General features: G+C 38.5%; 1 protein-coding gene across 2 annotated transcripts in view; it reads right to left on the reverse strand.

The window, feature by feature from the left end:
* The window catches only part of ITGA1 (integrin subunit alpha 1), a 170134-nt gene that overhangs the window by 71928 nt on the left and 76329 nt on the right, over window positions 1-21877 (reverse strand). Inside the window, exons 1-5 of one of the 2 annotated variants that reach the window (XM_027101138.1) lie at window positions 20197-20526; window positions 19421-19509; window positions 19202-19313; window positions 18463-18590; window positions 3025-3173 (exon numbers count right to left, since the gene is read on the reverse strand). In XM_027101138.1, coding sequence (XP_026956939.1) covers window positions 3025-3173; window positions 18463-18590; window positions 19202-19313; window positions 19421-19468 — 437 coding nt within the window. In that variant the 5' untranslated portion in view covers window positions 19469-19509; window positions 20197-20526. Of the gene's footprint in view, window positions 1-3024; window positions 3174-18462; window positions 18591-19201; window positions 19314-19420; window positions 19510-20196; window positions 20527-21877 lie in introns of those variants that run through there. The other variant, XM_027101137.1, reaches the window with a different exon arrangement.

Consider the following 21877-nt stretch of genomic DNA (forward strand, 5'->3'; position numbering starts at 1 on the left):
TTTCCCTTCTGGAGCCTTCGAAAAGAAGAGTACATTTTACTTAGGACTGAAACAGTGAATGGATTTCATATAATATTTTTTAGATTTTGGTGTAAAATGCAGCAATCATTGTGCTGAATAATCATTTTAAATATTTTACTTTGGTCATAAGGACAAACAGCTGCAGCTGAGATATACCAAAGAAACACCTGTCTTTCACCTTCCAACAGTTCGCCACAGTACACATTGGCTCTACTGTAGATATATAGTAAATGCACAGTAGTGGGTATTTTGTGAGCAGGGAGAGAGGATCCTTGTGATGTGAGCAAGGCGATTTTATCTGTGTTTATTTTTCCTTTAAAAGGACTAACAGCAAATATGACAAGATGTTAACAACTGTTGATTCTGTTTGATGTGTACATAGGATTTTGTTGTACTGTTTTTTACATTTTAAAATTTTCCTAAAATTTTCAAAAGAGAAAAAGAAGCTATTTAAAAAATGTATATTGATCGCTGGCAAACTGTGTGTCTCTGTCCTCTACACCACACAAACAGATTCTCTGAGTTCTTTCTATGTACAGACAAAGGTGAAAAATAGATGTTAAAGGCTAGTCTCTAAATGAAGTTTGGACATGGATAAGATTTAATCCTTTTTACAGTTTTAATTCCTTAGAGAATCACCAAAACTTCCTAATTCTCTTGAAGATCAAGGTCATAACTAAATGAACATCAGCTGAAGGAGATGATTAAACCACCTTCCTTAAAGAAAATCTGGTAGCTAGGGCTGGCTTTCTATGGCAGAGCTCTTGAGTATACCCTTTCTGTTTCAAATATCTTCAGCAAATTGCCCTTGACCCCCAATTACCACCATCCAGTATTCTTTCTTTAAAATAAGCATTGACTTCCCTGCATGTTTTTAAACATTAACATATCCCAGGAGAATCCCTTTCTTTGGGACAGGAGAATCCAGGCCTTATGATTAAACACTGTGAAGCAATGAAAAGAAAGAAAATTTGGGATAGGGTTAAGGGGACACAAAAATATTTTGAACTGGGAGACACTGAAAATGGAGGTAAAGGATTCTAAAACATTTAGAAATATTATTTACAACTGGTCCTGCCTGAAAGGAATAAAGAACAATTAAAAATAAACTTAAGAGCTTCCCTGGTGGCGCAGTGGTTGAGACTCCGCCTGCCGATGCAGGGGACGTGGGTTCGTGCCCCGGTCCGGGAAGATCCCACATGCCGCGGAGCGGCTGGGCCCGTGAGCCATGGCCGCTGAGCCTGCGCTCCGCAACGGGAGAGGCCACAACAGTGAGAGGCCCGCGTACCGCAAAAAAAAAAAAAAAAAAGAAGAGTACTTAGTAATATCATTATGGAGTCTTATTTATATACAAAACTCAATAAACTCTGTGTCCTACAGCTAGACCCTCTGTGAAACACATAGGCAAAAACCATATAGGGACAAGGTATTTAGAGTGGTATTTATGCAGGAGCAAAAGCAGCCAGAATATTTCTGCAGTTAGTTTTCAAAAATGAATATTCATCTTAAGTGGTTGCCTTTGGAAAACAAAGTTCCCTACAGGCTCAGGGCTTTCAAAGAACGCTCTGATTTACTTTGAATGTGCGGTCACACTTAGTCAATTATTTAAGAATGCACACTCAGCACACCTAAACGTGTGCACTTTTGTGCATGCAAATTGGTGATCTACGGGCAGGTAAATGTAAAATTACCCCATCTGTTTGTGGTTATTTTTCTCATGGGCCCCATATAACTAGAACCACATGTTTTTCTAACATTTATGAGTCTAAAAGCTGCACATGAAATTTTAAATTTTTGAAAATCCAACCCATTCTTTGGAGTATCCATATTAACTGTTTCAGCCCCCTTAAAACACTGATCTTAGCAGGCAGGTGAAGTGAGGCCATGGGTAATCAACTCTTCAGAACCAGTTGAGTGTCCAGAAGTTCAAGGCACTTAAGAGAAGGATCCTTAACATTAGTCAAACTGACCATTAGATTTCCTGTGATTTTGGTATTGTTTAGTTTTTGTTCAGAAGCTTTCATGATGATTAAGGGGAGAAACAGCAAAAGGTAAGAGCTGAGGGAGATCAGAAAAAATACAGAGAAGAGGAGCTGAACATTGTAAGAAAAGGACAGTTCTGTAGGTTCTTATAGAATGAAATTCAACCACAGGGTGGGTTATGTGTGCTCCATGAAGGAAACTGCAGAAGGGAGGAAGGGAGGGATGTGAATTAGAGGGAATTTGGAGAAAGTAAGGAAAAAAGAGAGAGAGCACGGATCATGAAATCCTTTCCACTTCTTTTTTTTTTCCTAAGATTTTTTTTTTGATGTGGACCATTTATAAAGTCTTCATTGAACCTGCTACAATACGGCTTCTGTTTTATGCTTTGGTTCTTTGTTGGCCGTGAGGCATGTGGGAACCCGCACCCCCTGCATTGGAAGACAACGTCCCAACCGTTGGACCACCAGGGAAGTCCCTCCACTTCTTTTCAATCTTTTCACTGCAAATGATTTCAAATAAGACAACATTTAGTTTGCCCTCTTAAACCTCTTATTTGAGAGCTTCAATAACCCTAAATCCGTAAAATTTAAATCTGTAAAATGCTGTAAAATTATAGACATATTAGGGTATAGATATATATTGAGTAGAAGCGGACTGATGTTAATCCATTTTTTTAGATTGAGATTCCTAGAGGCTGAAAACAAAGAATAAAAGGAAAAGATATTATCTAATATTATGTCTTAGTACCCAAGAATGTGATGCCGTAGACTACAGCGATTTTTTGGACTGATTCTCCATCAGTCAAAGCCTTGGAATAAGAGGAAAGATAAGAAGAGTGATGAGATTGTAATATAGAAAAATTTGATCCTATAACTATGAGTTAATCAGTTGAATCTCTTTTCAACAAAATGGCTTTAAATATTGCTAAGGCAACTGTTCAATTAATACTCCAAAGGGCTAGATCATAAGCAGTAATTTTTGCACAGTCTTTTACTTTGGCTTATTTTTTTATCCATATACCTTGCTGTGTCTATTCCAAGGGCTGTCATCGTCTGGCGGCCACCTCTCTGGACTATTTTATTTGCTGCAACAAGCACCTCTTCCGTTGATGAGTACTTATTGAGGTTGAACTCATGGGTTACATTTTCTCCATACTGTACAATTCCAACCTGAAATACCAAGCCACTGTGAGTTATCCATCTAGCAGACTTCCCTGTTTCAATTTTTTTGCGTTTAAACATATGCATCAGATGTAGTAATACATTTTAGTCTTTCAGATGAGTTTAAAACTCTATCAGTACACAAATCTTTCTACTTTGACAGTAATGATCACTGCCATTTGTGGATGCCAAAGAACACAAATGAAAGTGTTGTTATTAAACCTCTCAAAGGACTGGCTTATCTCTTCAACAGTGTTTACTGAATGACTCTGGTAAGCTTGGGGAGTGGGTAGAACATGAAATTGACATGGCCTCTGCCTTCATGGAGCTTCTAAACTAGAGGGAGAGAGAGATTAAACACAAGAATCATTTAAATACAGGTTCAATCGCAAACTGTGAAAAGGGCTGTAACAGAAAAGCTATTATTGGCAAGTATAACCTAGGAGCCTAATTTAAAGTGAAGGCTCAGGGAAGGCCTTTCAGAAGTGATATTTGAGACTTAAAAGACATGTGCTAGAAGGGTGGAGACCTGTTCAGATGGTGGCTGAGAGGGAGGATGGGGTCCACACAAAGGGAACTGTGTGAGTGAAGAAGCTGACTTGGGAAAGTGGTAGGTGCTCTAAGAACAGAAAGAAAGTCAGTGAATCTGGGCCAAGCTGGGAGGGGAGAGTGGGGCAAGATGAAGTTGGAAGCATAAGCAGGGCATGTATCTGGCAAGGACACACACGTGCTTCCTGCTTTATGTAGCTCAGCTGTAGCGTCACATCTCCTAAATCAGCCCTTCCCTCTCTTTTCTTGTTCTCTGTCTTCCCTCTCTTACTGCCATTCTCCTTTCATTCTTTCTTTCCTACAGGTTGGATAATGCAGGCAGCTAACTGCAGAGCCATCATGAAGGAAAAGGACTTAGAAGGTTAAGTGCCACTGCTTCGATTTCCCTTGCTCCATACCCTCTCCCACCCCTTGCCCATTTTCCTTATCCTTTTTCTACACTCTCCTTTGAAGGTTTATGTGAACCAATAAACTAATCTATATCAAGAATTGTGCCTGACGTTACTTTTTGTTTAACCTTCCTACCCCAAAATTAGGGACTCAGAGAATCCTTTACCCAAAGGAATGTCTTTTTGATGTAGGAGTTCTGGGCACTTCGTTTCTTAGGTAGGGGAAGTAATTTGAGAAAGGGCTGCTTTCTTTCCAGGCAGTTGTCTAGTTTGCCCATTGTTCAGCCAGTCCTATTTCCAAGTCTGATCCTATTTCCAAACGGCATAAATGATCAGCGTCTACCTTGTACCTCCCTTGATGTCACTGTTGTCAGAAATCTTTAGGCTTAATTATTTGTCTGATTTATAGATACATTTCTACAGCTTGGTCCTTTTGGAAACCAAAAGCATACCCTGGCACTTGCAGAAACAAATAAGAGAACTCCCAGTTAAACATAATCTTTATCGTCTCTGCGCCACCTTCTGGAGTGTACTAGACAACCTGGAGCAATTACGCCACGATGCCTGAATACTATCCTATATTTTTATGCTTTTTTTAGCTTTCTTTCCTAACTTATTCAAATTATAGTAACAGAAATTAGAGTCACATTTTATAAATGAAGAAGCTGAGTTAAAGAAACCTCACTTTCCATAATGAAGGGGCAGAAGGAGGCCTAGTCTAGGATGTGTATCCTTCACCTCTCTATTTTGTCTCAGTAAAAACTTACCTCGCCCCAATCCCCTCATTTTCTTTCTTTTTTTTTTTCTAGTCATATTTTGTTTTTTAGGTGCTTGTGTTAAATCTTTATAGGTGTAAACTCACTTGTCACAGCACGTAGAATTATGTTTCCACTTAAGTCTCCTCTTTTATTTTTAAATTAAACATTTTTTCTTTTTTTAAAAATTGACATATAGCTGACTTCCCCCCATTTTCTAATCACCGCAGCTTTTGCCAAATGCTGCTGCCACATCATGGCCACTCAGTGAGTTCAGGTAGCTAGCTAGCCCACTGAGATACATTAGAAAATACGATAAAACAGACAAACAAGTAAATAGATCATATTTTTAAAAAAAGAAATAGAGTATATGAATCCTTCCTTAGAATTGCTGAATCAGGTATAAGATAAATAAGAAATAATTAGAGAACATATGCGAGTATAAGAGAAGGTACACCGTAAGCTGAATAAACACAAAATCTGCTCAATCCATGTTCAGGTTAGGTTTGCTCTTTGACTGTATCTTTCACCTAATATCTGTCACCATCTGTTCCAAGACTATGTGCTGTTATAATTAGAAAAAGACAATTATTAGTCTCCCATGACTCCAATTCAGGTTATTTCCTTGACGATTAAATGTTATGTACAGTTATCTGTTACTCTCTGAATAGATTTAAAATTCTTTTCCCAATGACCCTAACAGCTTTTAATTAGTAATCCAGAGAGACACTGAATAATTATTAAGGGAAACCACGTAGGTTTGACATTGTCTTTGTGTATATAAACGCTCAGGGTAAATAAAAGTAAAATGATTTTGTTACTTAGATAATCATTATACCTAATTTATGGTACCAAGGTGAATAAATGCTGCTGTGGAAGTTAATTGCTCATCCATTCAGGGTGTCTTACAGAGTTGGTTTTGTTTTTATTTCTCTTTGTTTAGATTTGATTAAGCAGGAGACTAAAGAACTTTGAAAACTGTCACTCCTGCCATTATTCTTGGACATTTTACTACCTGGATGAATCTATTGAACACCCTAGTCTCTCATTTCTTTGACTTCCTTGGCTTTAGTAATATTTTCCTCTAGTTTGCCTATGTCATCCACTTCCAAGGTCTTAGCCTTCACCTTGTCATCTGGAAAAATTGCAGCACCTCAATCTCAATGTCAAGTGTTCTTCTCTCTGATCATTAACTTCAGCTCATTTACCTAGTATATCCAATTCATCAATTCCTTGACCACATTAAGATGTCTAATTAATTCACAGATCTTATCTTTTTTTTTTTGTACCCAGCCTAGATTCCATGATCCATCACCATAATCATTTACTTGCAAACATTTAACTACTTTAACCTTTTTTTCCCTCCATTAACTAACTTGGCTAACTTCCAACTCTGGTTAAGTCCAAATATCTCCTTCTCTGTGTGTGATCCTATGACACTGAATTTTGTTAGACAAAAATCACATACCTTGTAGACTGGTCTCACTTTAAAGTTTTGCTCATGAATCCCAAATGCGGTTGCACATAGCACTGCCCAACAATCCTACTACTTTTTACTAATGAGTGTACTGTTCCCTTCGATCAAATTCTAGTGATAAGCTATTAACGCCTCAGGAAAAAAATAGCATCTCATTTATACATGGGGAGGAGTTCACATGAGAAGAGATGGAAGTCATGCCAACTAAATAAGGCTGCTTTGTGATGTAAAATTTACAACGCACTTTCCATATCTCATAGAACATACTATGAACTGATTACTATGAATTGGATTATCTGGAAAAATTATCTTCACACCAGAAACAGCAGAAGATGTAACACCTTGCTATGTCAGAGATCAGTGCTTTATATCTTCTATCTATCTCTCTATCATCTATCTCTCTTACTGCTTAACATATATCTCACTTTCATAAGCTTATTTTTTGTAAATGTTAGGATATAAGAGGACTTATAACTGCCTGTTCCCTTACCCTTTCTGTACACTTTGCTTCTAACAGCTCCACCTGAGACTTTCCCCAGATGATTGTCCTTGGAGTGCTAGAGCTGCTTTGCCCCAAGGTTCAAAGAGTCAGAAGTGCCTGGGAGTTTTCTCCCTCTTCACCCCTTGCCCTGATCCATAGGTAATGCCTGAGTGCAGGAAAATGCAAGACCAGCCCCTTGACTTAACTTGGAGCCCCTTCCAGATCAGGCTGAGGCCTTGACTTCACCTGAACTCACATGCTTTCTTTTTATTTTTTTTTGCGGTACGCGGGCCTCTCACTGTTGCGGCCTCTCCTGTTGCGGAGCACAGGCTCCGGACACGCAGGCCCAGCGGCCAAGGCTCACAGGCCTAGCCGCTCCGCAGCATGTGGGATCTTCCTGGACCGGGGCACGAACCCATGTCCCCTGCATCGGCAGGTGGACTCTCAACCACTGAGCCACCAGGGAAGCCCCTCACATGCTTTCTTGTCCTCTGTGGCTGCTCTGTTTTGTTCCCCCAAATCCCTTCCTATTTTCTTTTGGAAGCACGCCCTTCATGAATTGCTATCACTTGACTCCTCCTCTCAGAGTTTGCTTCTGGGGAACTGGATCTAAGGCAGCTATTACCTATGTTTCTTCATTCCTTCTCCAGCCCAGGCCAGGCATCATTGCCTTGAACCTGGACCACGGCAGTCACGGGTCTTTCCACTGCTGATCTCCCTCCCTCCATTTCCACTTCCTCAAATCCTTCTACATATTACTAGTAGAATAACCGTCTTTAAATTCTGCTTTTATCATGTGTCTTCCTTGTTCAAAAACTCCAATAACTCTTCATTGCCTACATCAAGGACCTTGAAATATACTTTAAAAGAGAATTGTATTTCTAATTCAAACAGAAAGTAGATGAAGCTTCAAGCTGCTTCTTGAAATACTAGGCCTATAGGTTAAAATTCAGTTTTTTCCTCCTGACTTTCAGCCACTCAACAGTCTGGCCTTCTTTATTCATCCTCATCTTCAGGACTCCTCAGGATGAACTCTATCCAGACAAAATGCCCTTCCTTTTCCCTCCAACTAAGCTAAGTCTACCCATTCGGTAAGATTCAATTCAAGTTTCACTTTCTCTGCAGCTTTGTCCACCTAGCTGCCAAGAGTCCACACTGATCTTCCCCTTCTTCAAACTGTGAAGCAAACTTGTCTGTGCTGCTCCTGTGAGCCCTGCGTTCTTCTCAACTTTTGTATGCGTGCTTTATCTCCCAACTCCGTTATAAGTTAGGAAGGGGCAAGCAGGGGTAAAGAGTATGGACTACATCATAGTTTCTGGTATTCTCTTATCCTCTACCACTGTTTTGCTTTGCTCACAGTTGACCCTCATACATTCTTACTAGATGACTACAACATTTCACATAGGCAAGTAGAAAACTGAGATAGTAGGGAAATAATGATAAACAGAAAAAGAGAGACATAAAGAAGTGTGGGAAATTAGAAGAGTGGGCAGTGGGAACTCACATCTCAGGAAAATGACATTCAGTGTAGGTCTCCGGCTGACACAGGGGTTCTTATTTTCTTAGGAACCAGATAGAATAAGGTCAGCTATGTCTTCCCCAGAAAAGAGTGCCATTTATTAATTTTCATCACGGGAGAATGCTCAAATCACAGGACATATGTAATGCTTTGCTGAGTACCGATGGGACCCACTTTAGTAGAAATAGTTTCAGTCCCAGCTTAGTTTATAATTTAAGGCAGGTGAAACAGATTTGTACTAGCATAATGGGTATACATGCATCTACAACCGAGCCAAATAAGTATGAGAATTAAATAATGAGATAAAAAGTGATGAACACACATGGTGAGAAAACAGGGGGAGAGAGAATCACAAGCACATTTATCGTCTCACTTGTAAGGCCCTCTTGGAGGAAGGAGGATCCAGATTTCTGAACGAGCTACCCAGGTAAAGAACAGACAGCAGAGTATGATAGTAGAATGGGAGGAAGCAAAGCAGGCTTGAGCCTGGAAAATCTGTCAAGGATGAAGCATTCCAGAATTTGCGGAAAGATGAACAATCAATAATCACCATATTTGACTTGAAGTGGCCAATTGCATTGGATGGTACAAGACCCAGAGGGTGGAGTTAAGAAGAGAGCTGGTGAGGGGGCTTCCCTGGTGGCGCAGTGGTTGGGAGTCCACCTGCCGATGCAGGGGACACGGGTTCGGGCCCTGGTCTGGGAGGATCCCACATGCTGCGGAGCAACTAAGCCCGTGCGCCACAACTACTGAAGCCCATGAGCCTAGAGCCCGTGCTCCACAACAAGAGAAGCCACCACAATGAGAAGCCAGTGCACCACAACAAAGAGCCCACGCTCTCTGCAACTAGAGAAAGCCCGGGTGCAGCAACGACGACGCTACGCAGCCAAAAATAAATAAATAAATAAATTTATTAAAAAAAAGAAGAGAGCTGGTGAGGAAGAGTAAAGATGGAAAGGTTCTAGGCATTTTTGCTAAATGCAAAAAAGTAGGCAGAGATGGCAGCTAAAAGGAGAATGGGTTAAACGTGGGCTTTCTTTAGGGGAGAATGGGTAGAGCAGCTTATGGCATCAGTAAAGAGTAGATGAAGATAGTAACAGTAGATTCTTATAAAGGGGAGATAAATCACAGTAGAAAGAAAAGTTACTTTTCAGAGACAACTGTAAGGGACACATTTAGCTCCTGGGGAGATGCAGTTTGAACTTCTTGATTAAGCAGTTGTAATTACAATCTAAGTCCAAAGAGAAGTAAGAGCTGATTCACATTATAGCATAAACCAGGCACACAACTGGCTGAGGATTCTGTTACATGAACAAGAGGTTTGTAACACTTAGAACTTTCCACTTAAACATAAAATTTGCAATCATGTTTCATATAAGCCCCAAACTAGTACTCCCTTACCCCTTTCCCAGGGAATACTAACTTTGTCAGTTGCTAGGTATGAATTTTTAAAAAGAGTCCATGATCAAATAATCTTGGAAAGCAATTGTTAACACAAAGTATAACAGTTTCTCTGTCTCTGTCTGTCTGCCTCCCTCTGCTATTTATATTAAGTAAAAAAAATGCCACAAATTTCAAATGGAGCAAAAGAGCAAGGCTTTCTCTCACTCCTGCATTGCTCTACTCTGACTCATAAGTGGATTCTTTTGAAAGTGCTCCCAGAATCTTTAATGTGAAAACATGTGTTGTGAATCATGAATTGGAAGACCTGATGTATTTTATTTTTATTTAAGAGAATATTTTTTTGTAAGGAACATATTCAACACCTCAAACAACATAGCTTGGAAAACGTTGCTTTATTCTAATATTGAGTTATCTACTCGTAAAGATCAATTAATTGTTCTGCTTTATTCACCCTTGTTATATTTATGTCACACTGTCATGCATTGCAATTATCCAAATACAAGACTTTGCTTCATTTCTAAGTTGGGAGATTTTCAGGATTAGGGACAAAGTATTAGAGTCTGTTATTTATATTGCTATCACATCTAGCATAATACTTGACCCATAAGGTACTTCATAAATATCTGCTAAATTAAAATGAATTAATTATCCAAATGGCTTTTTCTCTTTTGAGGGTAGAAAAGAACAAGGAGGAAAGTGAGTGTGAGGAATATGGAAGGAATGATGTTGTTAGAAATCACAAAAATCACTAATTTTTTCTTATAAAACTTAAAGTCACAACAGAATGACAAGGGAGTTTTTAAAAAAAGAGAAGTGTTTAAAATAGCTATTAAGTATACTGAGTCAAAGAATCATGAATGAATGGAATTATTTCCTCATTTAGAATTATACGATTACCTTGTATTCTTAAGTTAGAGTTATAACACCAGCGCCTAAATTTTAATGCCCAAAATGAGCTAAGTTTCTGGGTTTTTATTCAACAACTAACATTATCCAATCAATAGCTTCTTTAGGGGTGTAATGACAGGGAAGCACAGTAAAGCTTTTTGTGTTTCTGTAGGATACACAGTTGCTTAATCTGATAAGAGCTCAGACTTTGCATCTCGTCATTTTATGTTTCCTTTTACCAAAGTAAGGTGCAAAAGCCCTGCCCTACAACATGCTTCTGCTGCAATTAAATGAGAGTGTGAATGTGGTGGTAATACAGGCTGCAATCCAAATCAACTGTCAACACAAACCATTCAAGGCTGTGTTAGCTGAAACCTGGCTTAACCTTTGTCACTATGGAGAGGGATGAACAGGACTGGTTCACAGGTAGATGAAATGATTCCTCAGAAACACAAATAAAGTCGGTAAATTAAAGATGTAGGTCCTGGGCTTCCCTGGTGGCACAGTGGTTAAGAATCCACCTGCCAGTGCAGGGGACATGGGTTTGAGCCCTGGTCCGGGAAGATCCCACATGCCGCGGAGCAACTAAGCCCGTGCACCACAACTACTGAAGCCCGCGCGCCTAGAGCCCGTGCTCCACAACAAGAGAAGCCACAGCAATGAGAAGCCCACGCACCGCAATGCAGAGTAGCCCCCGCTCACCACAACTACAGAAAGCCCCTGCACAGTAATGGAGACCCAATGCAACGAAAAATAAATAAATAAAATAAATAAATTTATTAGAAAAAAAAAGATGTAGGTCCTAAGAAAAGGATATCTTTAGCTGGTCTCTTGCTTGATGGAAGATACTGCAATGAAATTGACCCATGCTCAAAAATGTAAGGCTAGAAGATGTTAAAATGGGGAAGACTATGGGAGAAATCAGGACCAACGGTGAATGGGGCTAGATGTGTTGAACACCTGCAAAGAAAAGCCTGAAACACAATGTAAAGGGGAATCTGGGGTGTCCCCCACAAACAAGTCCCTTCTAGCTCAATGACTTCATGAAGCAGAGTGAGAGATGGTGGTCAGTACAATAATGATTTTTAACACAAGGAGAAATTAAAAATTACAGAAATTACATTTTTCCAACATAAATGACTTGCCCCCTATGTGCTAGGCAATGCAGGAAACACTGAACTGTATTCCATAAATAAAAGGATTAAGGCACAATGCTGTCATTGTGGAATTCACATTCTACCAGGAGAGACGCACTCACGAAACAAAAAGTGATGCCACTGAGTGATGAGAGCAGTGGACGAAGGGTGTGTAAATGCTGTGGGAATATGGAGGGGAAGGGATTTTTCTTGGGAAGGGTGGGGGGAATAACCACAGAAAAGGACAGAGAAAGTGACGCTTGAACTGAGTCTCAGAAGTTTACCTCGCACATGGGGCCTGGGTGGAGAAGGGCTTTCCGGGCAGAGAGAATCATGAGAGCATAGAGCAACGTGTTCAGGGAAGGCCAGGGTAGGAGTGGCTACAGGGCAAGAAGGGAAGGAGGCAGGAGACAGTGGAATGACAGCCACTAGGTGACGAACATCTTATAAGTCACTGGAGAGCTTGGGTATTATTCCACAGGCAAGGATAGGAGATTTTTATTCAGGGAAATTCCATGATCTGGACTCTACATGGGAAAAATAACTCAGATGAGTGATGAATGGAGGTAGAGGACAACGGAGACCAGGACGCTAGTGAGCAAGAAGATTCACCACATTCACAACATCACTTTCAGAAACGACAGCCTGACTGACAAGGATACGGCTGCACAGCTCAGACAGGTTTCTTCTCAGACCTCCAAACAGTGAATAGTTTAGGCTATTAGCCTAACCTATTAGGAGCCTCATAGTTTAGGCTCCTAGGGAAATGGCCATAAAATGTGTCGTAAAAAGAAAGATAAATAATATTCCTAAAATTTAATTAATTTCCCTCTTTCATTTTGCCTGGTTTAATATTATGCTATACTCTTGATAGGAACAGTCTAGACATTGTTCCATTAGTATATTTCACTTTTATATCAAGCCTCACAATTTACTGCTTTTATTTAGGGTAATGTACTTGTATATGGCATATTTATATCATTCTCATTTACTATTAAAAGCAATGTTATGTTTAGGTATTGAGGATCAATAAGACCTCCATAATGTTTATACCATCATATCTTTTATGGCAAGCTCAGAGTGTTTCAGGTTTGCTTTTATAGGTGGTTTTTTACAAAACAATTTTATAGCCTTTACTCTGTCTTGGGTAAAAAACTGGTTTGCAAAAGTTCCTTGACTATGTTTGCAAAAAGTGTTAATGGGACCACACAGAAACATGGGAGAAACTCTGAGTAACTATTTAGGGTGAATGTTTTTGTCACTTGCATTGCATTTTCCTAATGTATACTAATTGTCATATGGAAACTTTAATGAAAGTTTTAAAATTTATTTTCCTTCCTTCCTTCCTTCCTTCCTTCCCCCTCCCTTTTTTTTTGCTGTGGAGGTGAAAATTACTTCCAGAAACATTCCATATCTTTGAGACTCCTTTCCAATAATTGCAATTACTAAATGAAAAATCTGTGACTGCAGAAAGTAGGCCATAATATTTGATCTTTACCTTTTGTATCAAGTGAATAATTGTAATTAATATTGATATAACAAACAAGAACTCATGAGGTATAATTAGAATGTAAATTTTTTTTTTTGGCCCATGATCCCTTTAAAACTTATTTAGGGTGAAATTCTTCTACTCTCACTGGATGGAAAGATAAATGTCTTATGACTTTTATTATTTTTAGTTTTAAAATGTCTGTTTAAAAAAAGCTCTATATTTTAATTTAGGTTGTATCACATGAAAGTGCTGTATTTGTAGGTCAAAAAAGGATCAAATAGCAACAATTTCATATGGTTCAACCTAAACTAAAACAAAATCAATAAGACAAAATATCAAAGTTGATTTATAGTTAAATCTTCTCTCCTCCCCTTACCAAAGCTTATGGGAGGTGAGAAGCCTGTAGTTGAGGAAGGGGCATGATTGGCTGTTTCTTTGTTTCTCTGCCCCTCTTCTCTCAGATTGCTGACTATAATATCTGACATCTCCACCGATGGAGGGAGGGAAGATAAATACAGGGTACAGAAATTCGTACTTGACTGGTGCTGTCCTAAGATGGAGTAGGTGCTAACAGGTGTTATCTTTCTGGTGGGCTCTTTGGAGATCTCCCTTCACCTGCATCCTTGCCTGAGTGAATGCATCTCACTACTGTGGTCCCTAGGAATCAGGGATAGCTTTGGCTGTTCTGTGCAGAGGCCTCCACTTACTTCCAGGAGATTCTGTGGACAGGAGCTAACTTGATTCCAGAATGATCCATGGGAAACACATTCTTTGTACCGACAACTCTGGGTGTGAGGCCAATCCCACTGCCTTAACTCGCCCATCAGCAGCCAGACAGCTATCTTGCCCTTTAGATATTTCAGGCAGGAGTCAGACACTCATCAATTGCATGTCCCAACTTTCATAGACACACACCAATCTCCCTGTATGATCTCACTGAAGCCTTTCTCACTAGGCTCTTTCTACAGAGAAATCCACTTCACAAATCTGTCAACTTCATTCTTAATGCTTTTATATCCTTGATATGGGTGAGGAGTTTAAAGAGTCCTGTATCTAGCTCATAACTTTCCATCTTTGCATCTTCTTCTGGGCAGTATCTCTTGAAATTCATTTTTATATTTAAGTAGGGGAAGGAAAAATTCCAGAAGTTAATTCTGCCAATCTTAGGGCAGGATTGGGTGCTTCAATTGAAAACAAACAAAAACAAAAAAAAACCCTTATTTAAACTATGTTATCAATAAATCAGGAAAAAAATGATTGTTAAAATAAATTGTCTATGTTTTTCGAGAGAATTACTGTAAGACCACATGAAAGAAAATCATACATTTTAGTACACACTTCTTTGAAGTGAAAGTATCTTTCCAAATTTCTATGAATGAATTTCTTGTCTGACTCCACTGAAGGAAGGTCAAATTTAAAGGGTATTTAAATGTGTTGTACATAAAACACTATTAAATACAGTTTGGCAAAAGTGATGGCTTAGTAAATGTCCTTCTCAATCCCTTTTGTTTAGAGAGTTACTTATGAAACTAGTCATTAATACAACTTAAACCAACATAGAAAAAGATTAGAAATTACTAAAGTATAAACACTAAAGCCTAACATATAAATAATATACTTAAAAGAATACTAAAATGCCAGTTATAGAAAAAGTCTCATTAAATGTTCACCTATCAGAGAAAAATACAAAAATACATTCATTATGATACACACATTTATTCATCAGGTGCTCATTAAAGGGCCACTATGTCACAGCGGAGCACTGGGCTGGCCACTGACAAGGATAAAAAGAGATATAAAGGCTTCAGTCTTGAGGTCCCTTTGATCTGGAGGGTGCAGCATAGCACAGACACACACACCACACACATCAATTTAATAATGCATTTAATCCACTGTTTCTCAAATTTAACCTATTTAAGAATCATGTGGGTTGCTTACTTAAAATGCAGGCTCTGGAGCCCCACCCTCAGAGATTCTGATTCTTAAAGTCTGCGGTCCAGTCCAAGTACCTCTGGGATTCAGAAGGAGGAATTCCACGAGCCACATCTGGAGAAACACCTGCTTTTTACAGAGGCTCCATGAAGGCAGTGGCCGCATCTGTCTATTCTCCACATTTACCCAAGCCCTCACACAGAGCCTGGTACATAGTAAATCCTCAGGAAAAACAAGTGAATAAATGAATGAATGAGTCTGGCTAAGCTCCATAATGAATGACACAAGCAAAATGTGACATAAAAACTCAGCAATTTAAGCAGCTCATCTGCAGATGCTACAAATGACTCAGTGCACAGGGCTGCATTCTGAAATCTTCTTCTTTGAGGAATGGGGTCATGGAACCAAGGAAATGTGACCTGACTCTTCTCAGAGTAAGTTTGTGTCCCTCTCATTCACTGGCAGCATCTAGACCCCAGGGATCATCCCCATTCCTCTGAATAGAGCCACTGTTTCCTCCCAGAAAGACATAAACTCCACGAAGCCCACTCTGGAAGGCTGGAATTCCACTGGTGCTGGACAGAATGGCTCCTCTATTGGGACTCTCACTACTGAAATGTAAAATTAATTATAGTTCTCATAGATGGAAACATCAAAACTGCAGCAGAATGGGTTGAGTATATAAGCAATTGATTGTTAGCTATTTCTTTACAAAACTGGACATAGATCTCCACTGAAGCAGTGATTATCCCTCTAAAACAGCCTTGTAGGTTTGCTTCCTGAAGCTGTGGAGAAACTTCAAACATGTCACAGCTGCACCAATTTCCACAAGTAGCTACAAAAACATTAATTTTTATAGTGTAATAGATAAATTTAAAAGTAAAATCAAATATTCAGATGACTAAAAAAGAATACAAACTTTAAAATATTCCAAGACTGTCATTAGGTTTAGAAAGAAAGGATTGGATAAGAAGGTAAAAATGGGGTGGATAAAACAGGTGGAAGGGAGGAAAACTCATTGTGGGGAACGTGTTGAGAGAGGGAAGACCTGTGATCAGCAGTTTGAATTTCGGTATGTCAGTGCAGGCAACAGAGCACCAAGAGTCCGGGCCTGCTTCCAACCAGGGGGCTGGCCGAGGAGGCACAGGGACAAAGGACTAGAGACCACAGTTTAGGGACATCAGAGGCACCTGCTCTGAAACTTCTCTAGAAGTAGAGGTCTCAGAAAGGAAAGACAGCTGCACTGCAGTTGGAGAGCTGTGTGTTCAAATCTGCCATCAACAAGCAAGAGACCCTTGCACAAGTCAATTAGCTTCTCAGGTCCCCTCCATCAATTGAGATTTGGGGCTAAATGACCTCTAAGACCCCTTCCAGCTATAATTTTATGGCTCTATGAAATCTTATTGACCAAGGAGAGAAAGGATAAGGGAAGAGAGGAAAGGAAGAAGGGAGAGAAGTTCTCAGAAGGGAAAAGGGTGGAACACGTATTGTACAAAAAGGAGGAGCAGGTCACCATTCTGAGTGGTCTTCTAAAGGATGCAGGCCACCTGATGCCCTGTGGCAAGAAGAAGGATAATATCCTCTCCAAACTTCCAGCAATCCACTTGGGAAGATGACTGCAGATAAGAAGCTTGCATCGAGGAAAACTGACATTTTGTGATATGATTATAAGAAAAGTACAATTTCGTATAATAATTTTACTCTGATTTCAAGAAGTTCCCTATTGTCCACTGGGATATACACAACATTACCCCTCACCTAGCTCTCTAAAGAGATCCATTCAACCTTGGAATACAGCCATATGACATTTCACTTTGAAGTTTGAGTTCTAATTTGCAATTTTCAACTACCATCCTTTTGGGAAAATGTATGATATATATATATATATATATATATATATATAAAATAAAATATATATGTTTTAAATATGTGTTATATATATTATAAAATAAAATTATGTTACATATTTAAAAAAACATAAAGGTATAAAAATATATATACACACAGATACAAAAATATAAAAAATATATATACATATACATGTATGTATATGTACATATGCATGAATGTAATATATGTATGTGTGTGTATACATAGGTATAAACACACATGCATATATGTGTATATAGATGTGTGTGTCTATTTATATCCCAATATTTTTTTTTTTGCAGTACGCAGGCCTCTCACTGTTGTGGCCTCTCCCGTTGCGGTGCACAGGCTCCGGACGCGCAGGCTCAGTAGCCATGGCTCACAGGCCCAGCCGCTCCTCGGCATGTGGGATCTTCCCGGACCGGGGCACGAACCCGTGTCCCCTGCATCGTCAGGCGGACTCTCAACCACTGCGCCACCAGGGAAGCCCATATATCCCAATTTTAATGCAGGTGTGACAAATATTAATGCAGTCATACAACTTTTTCAGTGTCCCAGAAATTTTTCCAAGAGTAGAGCTCTCAGAGAAAAAGAAAAGAACACTGGACTGCGTGTGCAGCCCAGTTGTCTCCTGTGCTCTCCTGAGGTCCCCAGACTCTGCAACAGCCATTTTTGACTCTGATTCTAGTGTTAATTCCTACCCTCAAGGCACTGTCCTCACTTTGACATTTAATTTTCCTATTATCCATTGCGTCTTATCCATATTTTAAGCCATGTGGCCATATAATATTAATGAACGTTAGACTGATTAAACCCAAACTCACTGTCTAAAGTGGAAGAGCCATGTGAGAAGTTCCACTTTATTTAGTGGCAATAAAGGGGGACGTGTTTAGAAACAGAGACTCACGGGGAGAAAAACACCCAATTATTCAACTTACTGCAGCTAAAGCCTGGAGCATTTGCTTTTTACTTAAGAAAAGAAATTATTAAATATAGGGGAAAATAGACTTACAGCAGTATCCTGTGGCCAATTCCTAATTTATCTGTACAACAGGAGAAAAGACACTATGATGGCATATCACAATCGTTTCTACAAATTCTGAAACCCTGCTCTGATATTACCAAAGGTGGCTATGCTTATTTCATAATTAAGAATTAAAGTATGATTTTATAGATATCTATAGGGGATATTTTCTCAGAGCATTGAAAATGCAGCTTTCATAATACTTTCTGCTTAGAAAATAAACAGCCTGCCAGTAACGTGCAGGAATATGAACAGGGATATGGAATACAAAGCTCATTCTAAATTTTAGCTTTATTGATTAATTTATTTTCAGAAGAATTTGTCATTAAAACTCCATGCATTTGTATCTTTAGGACAACAGAAATCAAAACATGAAGCCTTACCTGTGTCTGTTTAGGACCAATATCCATTCTTTCAAGAAGGTCATTTAAAAAAGCTGTAACACTTTCCCAGGGGTAAATACTGTTGGAACCATCCAGCACTATGACTATGTCCAGCTGAGTGCTGCATTCTGCAAGAAAAAGATTCAATCGTGCAAATTTGGTGTCTATCTTTAGAGGTATATGAAATGTTTTCGCAGCTAAAAGGAACTCATTTTAAAAGATGAACTGATATCCTACAAAGTGGACACATTACTTTTAAAATCAGAAAAAAGAGTTTTTTAAATCAGAAGAAGAGTGATAAGAAATACTCTTTGCATTCAGTAACAATTGGTTTGGGATTCACATCAAGTGAAACCCATACCTACTTAATTTTAATTAACACTGTCTGAGTTATCTTTGGAAATTTTCTCAGTATGAACTCTCTATACAGTTCTCATTCTGTGTATATTTCAAATGAGGTTACTTTTCTCAAAGAAACTCACCCTTTAAATAAAAACAATGTGAAAGCTTTAGCTCTGATGTTTAGACATGACTCTGTAAAGGTTATTTACACTAACATCAATTCCAAAATAGCAGTGAGGTTTGGTTATATATTGGCAAAGCAAACATTTACCTAAATTGGTAATGCTGGTAGCCGAGAAAATACTTCAAGCTTTTTGGTATGCTCCCGTGTATATATATGTCTCATTCATTGCTTACTCTTTTCAAACACTGCACAAACATTGCATAAAATCTGTACCTTGTACAGGGGCAATGGAGTTCACGACTTGAAATGTGGGGCTGACATCAGAACAGATTCCCGTTGTGTAATGCAAATGTCCACATCTATAGGCATATAAGGGCCCACACGCCTTTTAAAAAATTAAAGTCATAAGATTAAAAATTATGTAACAGATTTTATAAAGATTTGTAATATAATTCTTGGTTCATTAACTATCTTGACTCTTCCTTTTCTTACCAGAAACCCTCCATTTGGGTTGGTGACTAAAGTTGATCCAAATGTCATATTCTCCTTTACTTCTGTGACATTGGGAATTGATGTATTAACTAAAAATAGAAGAAACGTTTATGACGGTGGAAAACAAAGTAAAATTAAGTGTCTTCTCATGAAAACATTCTGGCTTTTGTCTCAGAAACTTTGTCTGGATCACTGTCTCACATACTTTCACTGAACTGTAAACTATCAGGGCAATGAGAACATGGGATAGCTTTTCACATATTTTTGCTAACTAAAATAAATAAAATAGTTAGTCTCATAATATTGTAGATGCGAAGTAAACTTATACAATCATCCAACATGTTACATCTACATGTTATATATGACCAATGATGAAACATGATTTCTGGCAGGAAGGAGGAAAATGGGTAGAAGGCCAGAGAAGAAAACTCAAACACAAGATTTTGACCATTAGTTTCACCATCACAGGGACATCAGCAGGGTTACAAAGAAAACTGGAGCAAGATTAGAGCAGTGGTCAGGAAGTTTGGGTAAAGACACAATGAAGGGACTACATCTGACAGAACAAATAAGAATGTTGAGCCCTAAAGCATGCCAACCTGGCAAAAAGAAGTTCCACTCACTCACAATAAAAAAGAAGAAGAAAAAAAAAGATTGGACAGGAAAGGCAAAAGCTTCTAAACCCTGCTTAGCAGAACGCTAAAATAATTGAAAGTGGCAAAACTCAAGTTCAAGAAAGATTTGTCTCACTGTTCATGCCTAGAAGTTTTTCTTACCTTAAGATTACATGTAGATTTAATGGAATGGAAGCAGAGATTCCTGAAAGGTCACAATCACCTCCTAATCTGAGCATTGGTCTTTGTCCCAGAATCCAGTCTGGTTTGCTTTAAAAGCATCTGGAACGGGTCTTGAATAATCTAGATTAGAATTTTTTATACTACCGTTGACACAGGATGAGCATTCCTGGGACATGAGAGACTACAGCAGAAACTTCCGTACTGTTCTCGGTGTAGCCAACATCTTCACACTAATGTTAAAACTCTATTCCAGTTTCCAGTAATGGAGGAGTTGCTCTTATCAGAACAACTCTTCTGCAAATAACAACTATAAGCTCTAGGAAAAGGGGAAAAAAATGTATGAAACAACCGTCTGAAGGCACTGGAAAGCAACCAAGAGCAGGCAGAAACTGGAAGGGAGTCTATACTTGTAAGAAGAGATTAGAACTGGATGAGTTTCCTGTTTTTGTGTTTGTTTGTTTTCCCCTAAGGGAAGGCCTGAGTCAGTGGCTAAACCTCAGATAGACCTCACAGTCTTCCTGTCTAGAAGAAACAGAGGACAGAGAATGGGGCAATGACAGCAGTGCCAAGTGAAGTGGGGGGTATCTTGGAAAGTAGAGCCACAAAAGGAGAGTTTGAGTATATACAGATATTCTTTCCAAACATCTGAATGACCTGAACTGTACATGTGTGGGGTAAACGTCACACAGCCCAGCTAAAAAATTAGAAGAATTGAATAGAGATTTTAACTGCTTCCCACTGTTGTTTGGAAACTGAGTTCAGCCAAGTAAATTGCCTGCTAAAGCTAAAAGTTAAGACTTTTCAAAAGCACATAACAGATCTAGAGTCTCCACACTTAAAACTCAAGAGTTTAATCCAGGATACAATAAAAAATTAATAAACATAAGAAGAAACAGGAAAATATGACCTAACCTCAAGAGAAAGGTAATAAGTGGAAAGCGATGTTGAGATATTACAGATGTTGGAATTATCAGGCAAGACATATTAAAGTAGTTATGCTCTTGAATGTAAAGAAAAAAATGCTCATAATAAACAAGTAGGAAATTGAAAAAAAGGAGAACTGAAAAATACAATATCTTAAATAAACCTGAAGAGGATGAGTCATTTCCATGGTACTTAATATTGCACAGAACACTGACAGGTTTCCAATTCCTGGATAGTTCTAGTAGGAATTTTCTAGTCATGTTCTAACTATGCTGATACTTCTATCAAATACATACATTTCAATATAAATTTACCTTTTGCAATTCTCTTTTTAAAATTTAACTTTATATTTCTCATGTTATTTTCTTTAAAAAAAACAAACACTAAGTTAAATTTTGTGGAGGAAATGTGATGGATAGGTTTATTTAGAAGAGTTCTTTTTATGTTACCACTGGTTTTACAAAGGATTCTGAACAATGGAGGTGGTTACAAGTTACAAAACTAGTAAGACCTTCTATATCTATAGATATTCTATGATGAATTTCTAAAGTAAATGAAGGGCAGAAGGCATCAAAATGCCATTTTATGTAAATCTGAATAATAAAAATGGAAGAATGTTTATAGATTCCTTCTAATCTTTTCCTGAGTTGGTTGAAATTCACTTTCAGTGAGAATGCTGGGCATAATTTAGGATCAGACTTTTTTTTTTTTTTTTTTTTTTTTTTTTTTTTTTTTT

The sequence above is a fragment of the Aethalodelphis obliquidens genome, unplaced genomic scaffold (genome assembly GCF_003676395.1).
Source record: "Aethalodelphis obliquidens isolate GAN/ISIS:26980383/991018 unplaced genomic scaffold, ASM367639v1 scaffold4, whole genome shotgun sequence".
Lineage (NCBI taxonomy): Eukaryota > Metazoa > Chordata > Mammalia > Artiodactyla > Delphinidae > Aethalodelphis > Aethalodelphis obliquidens.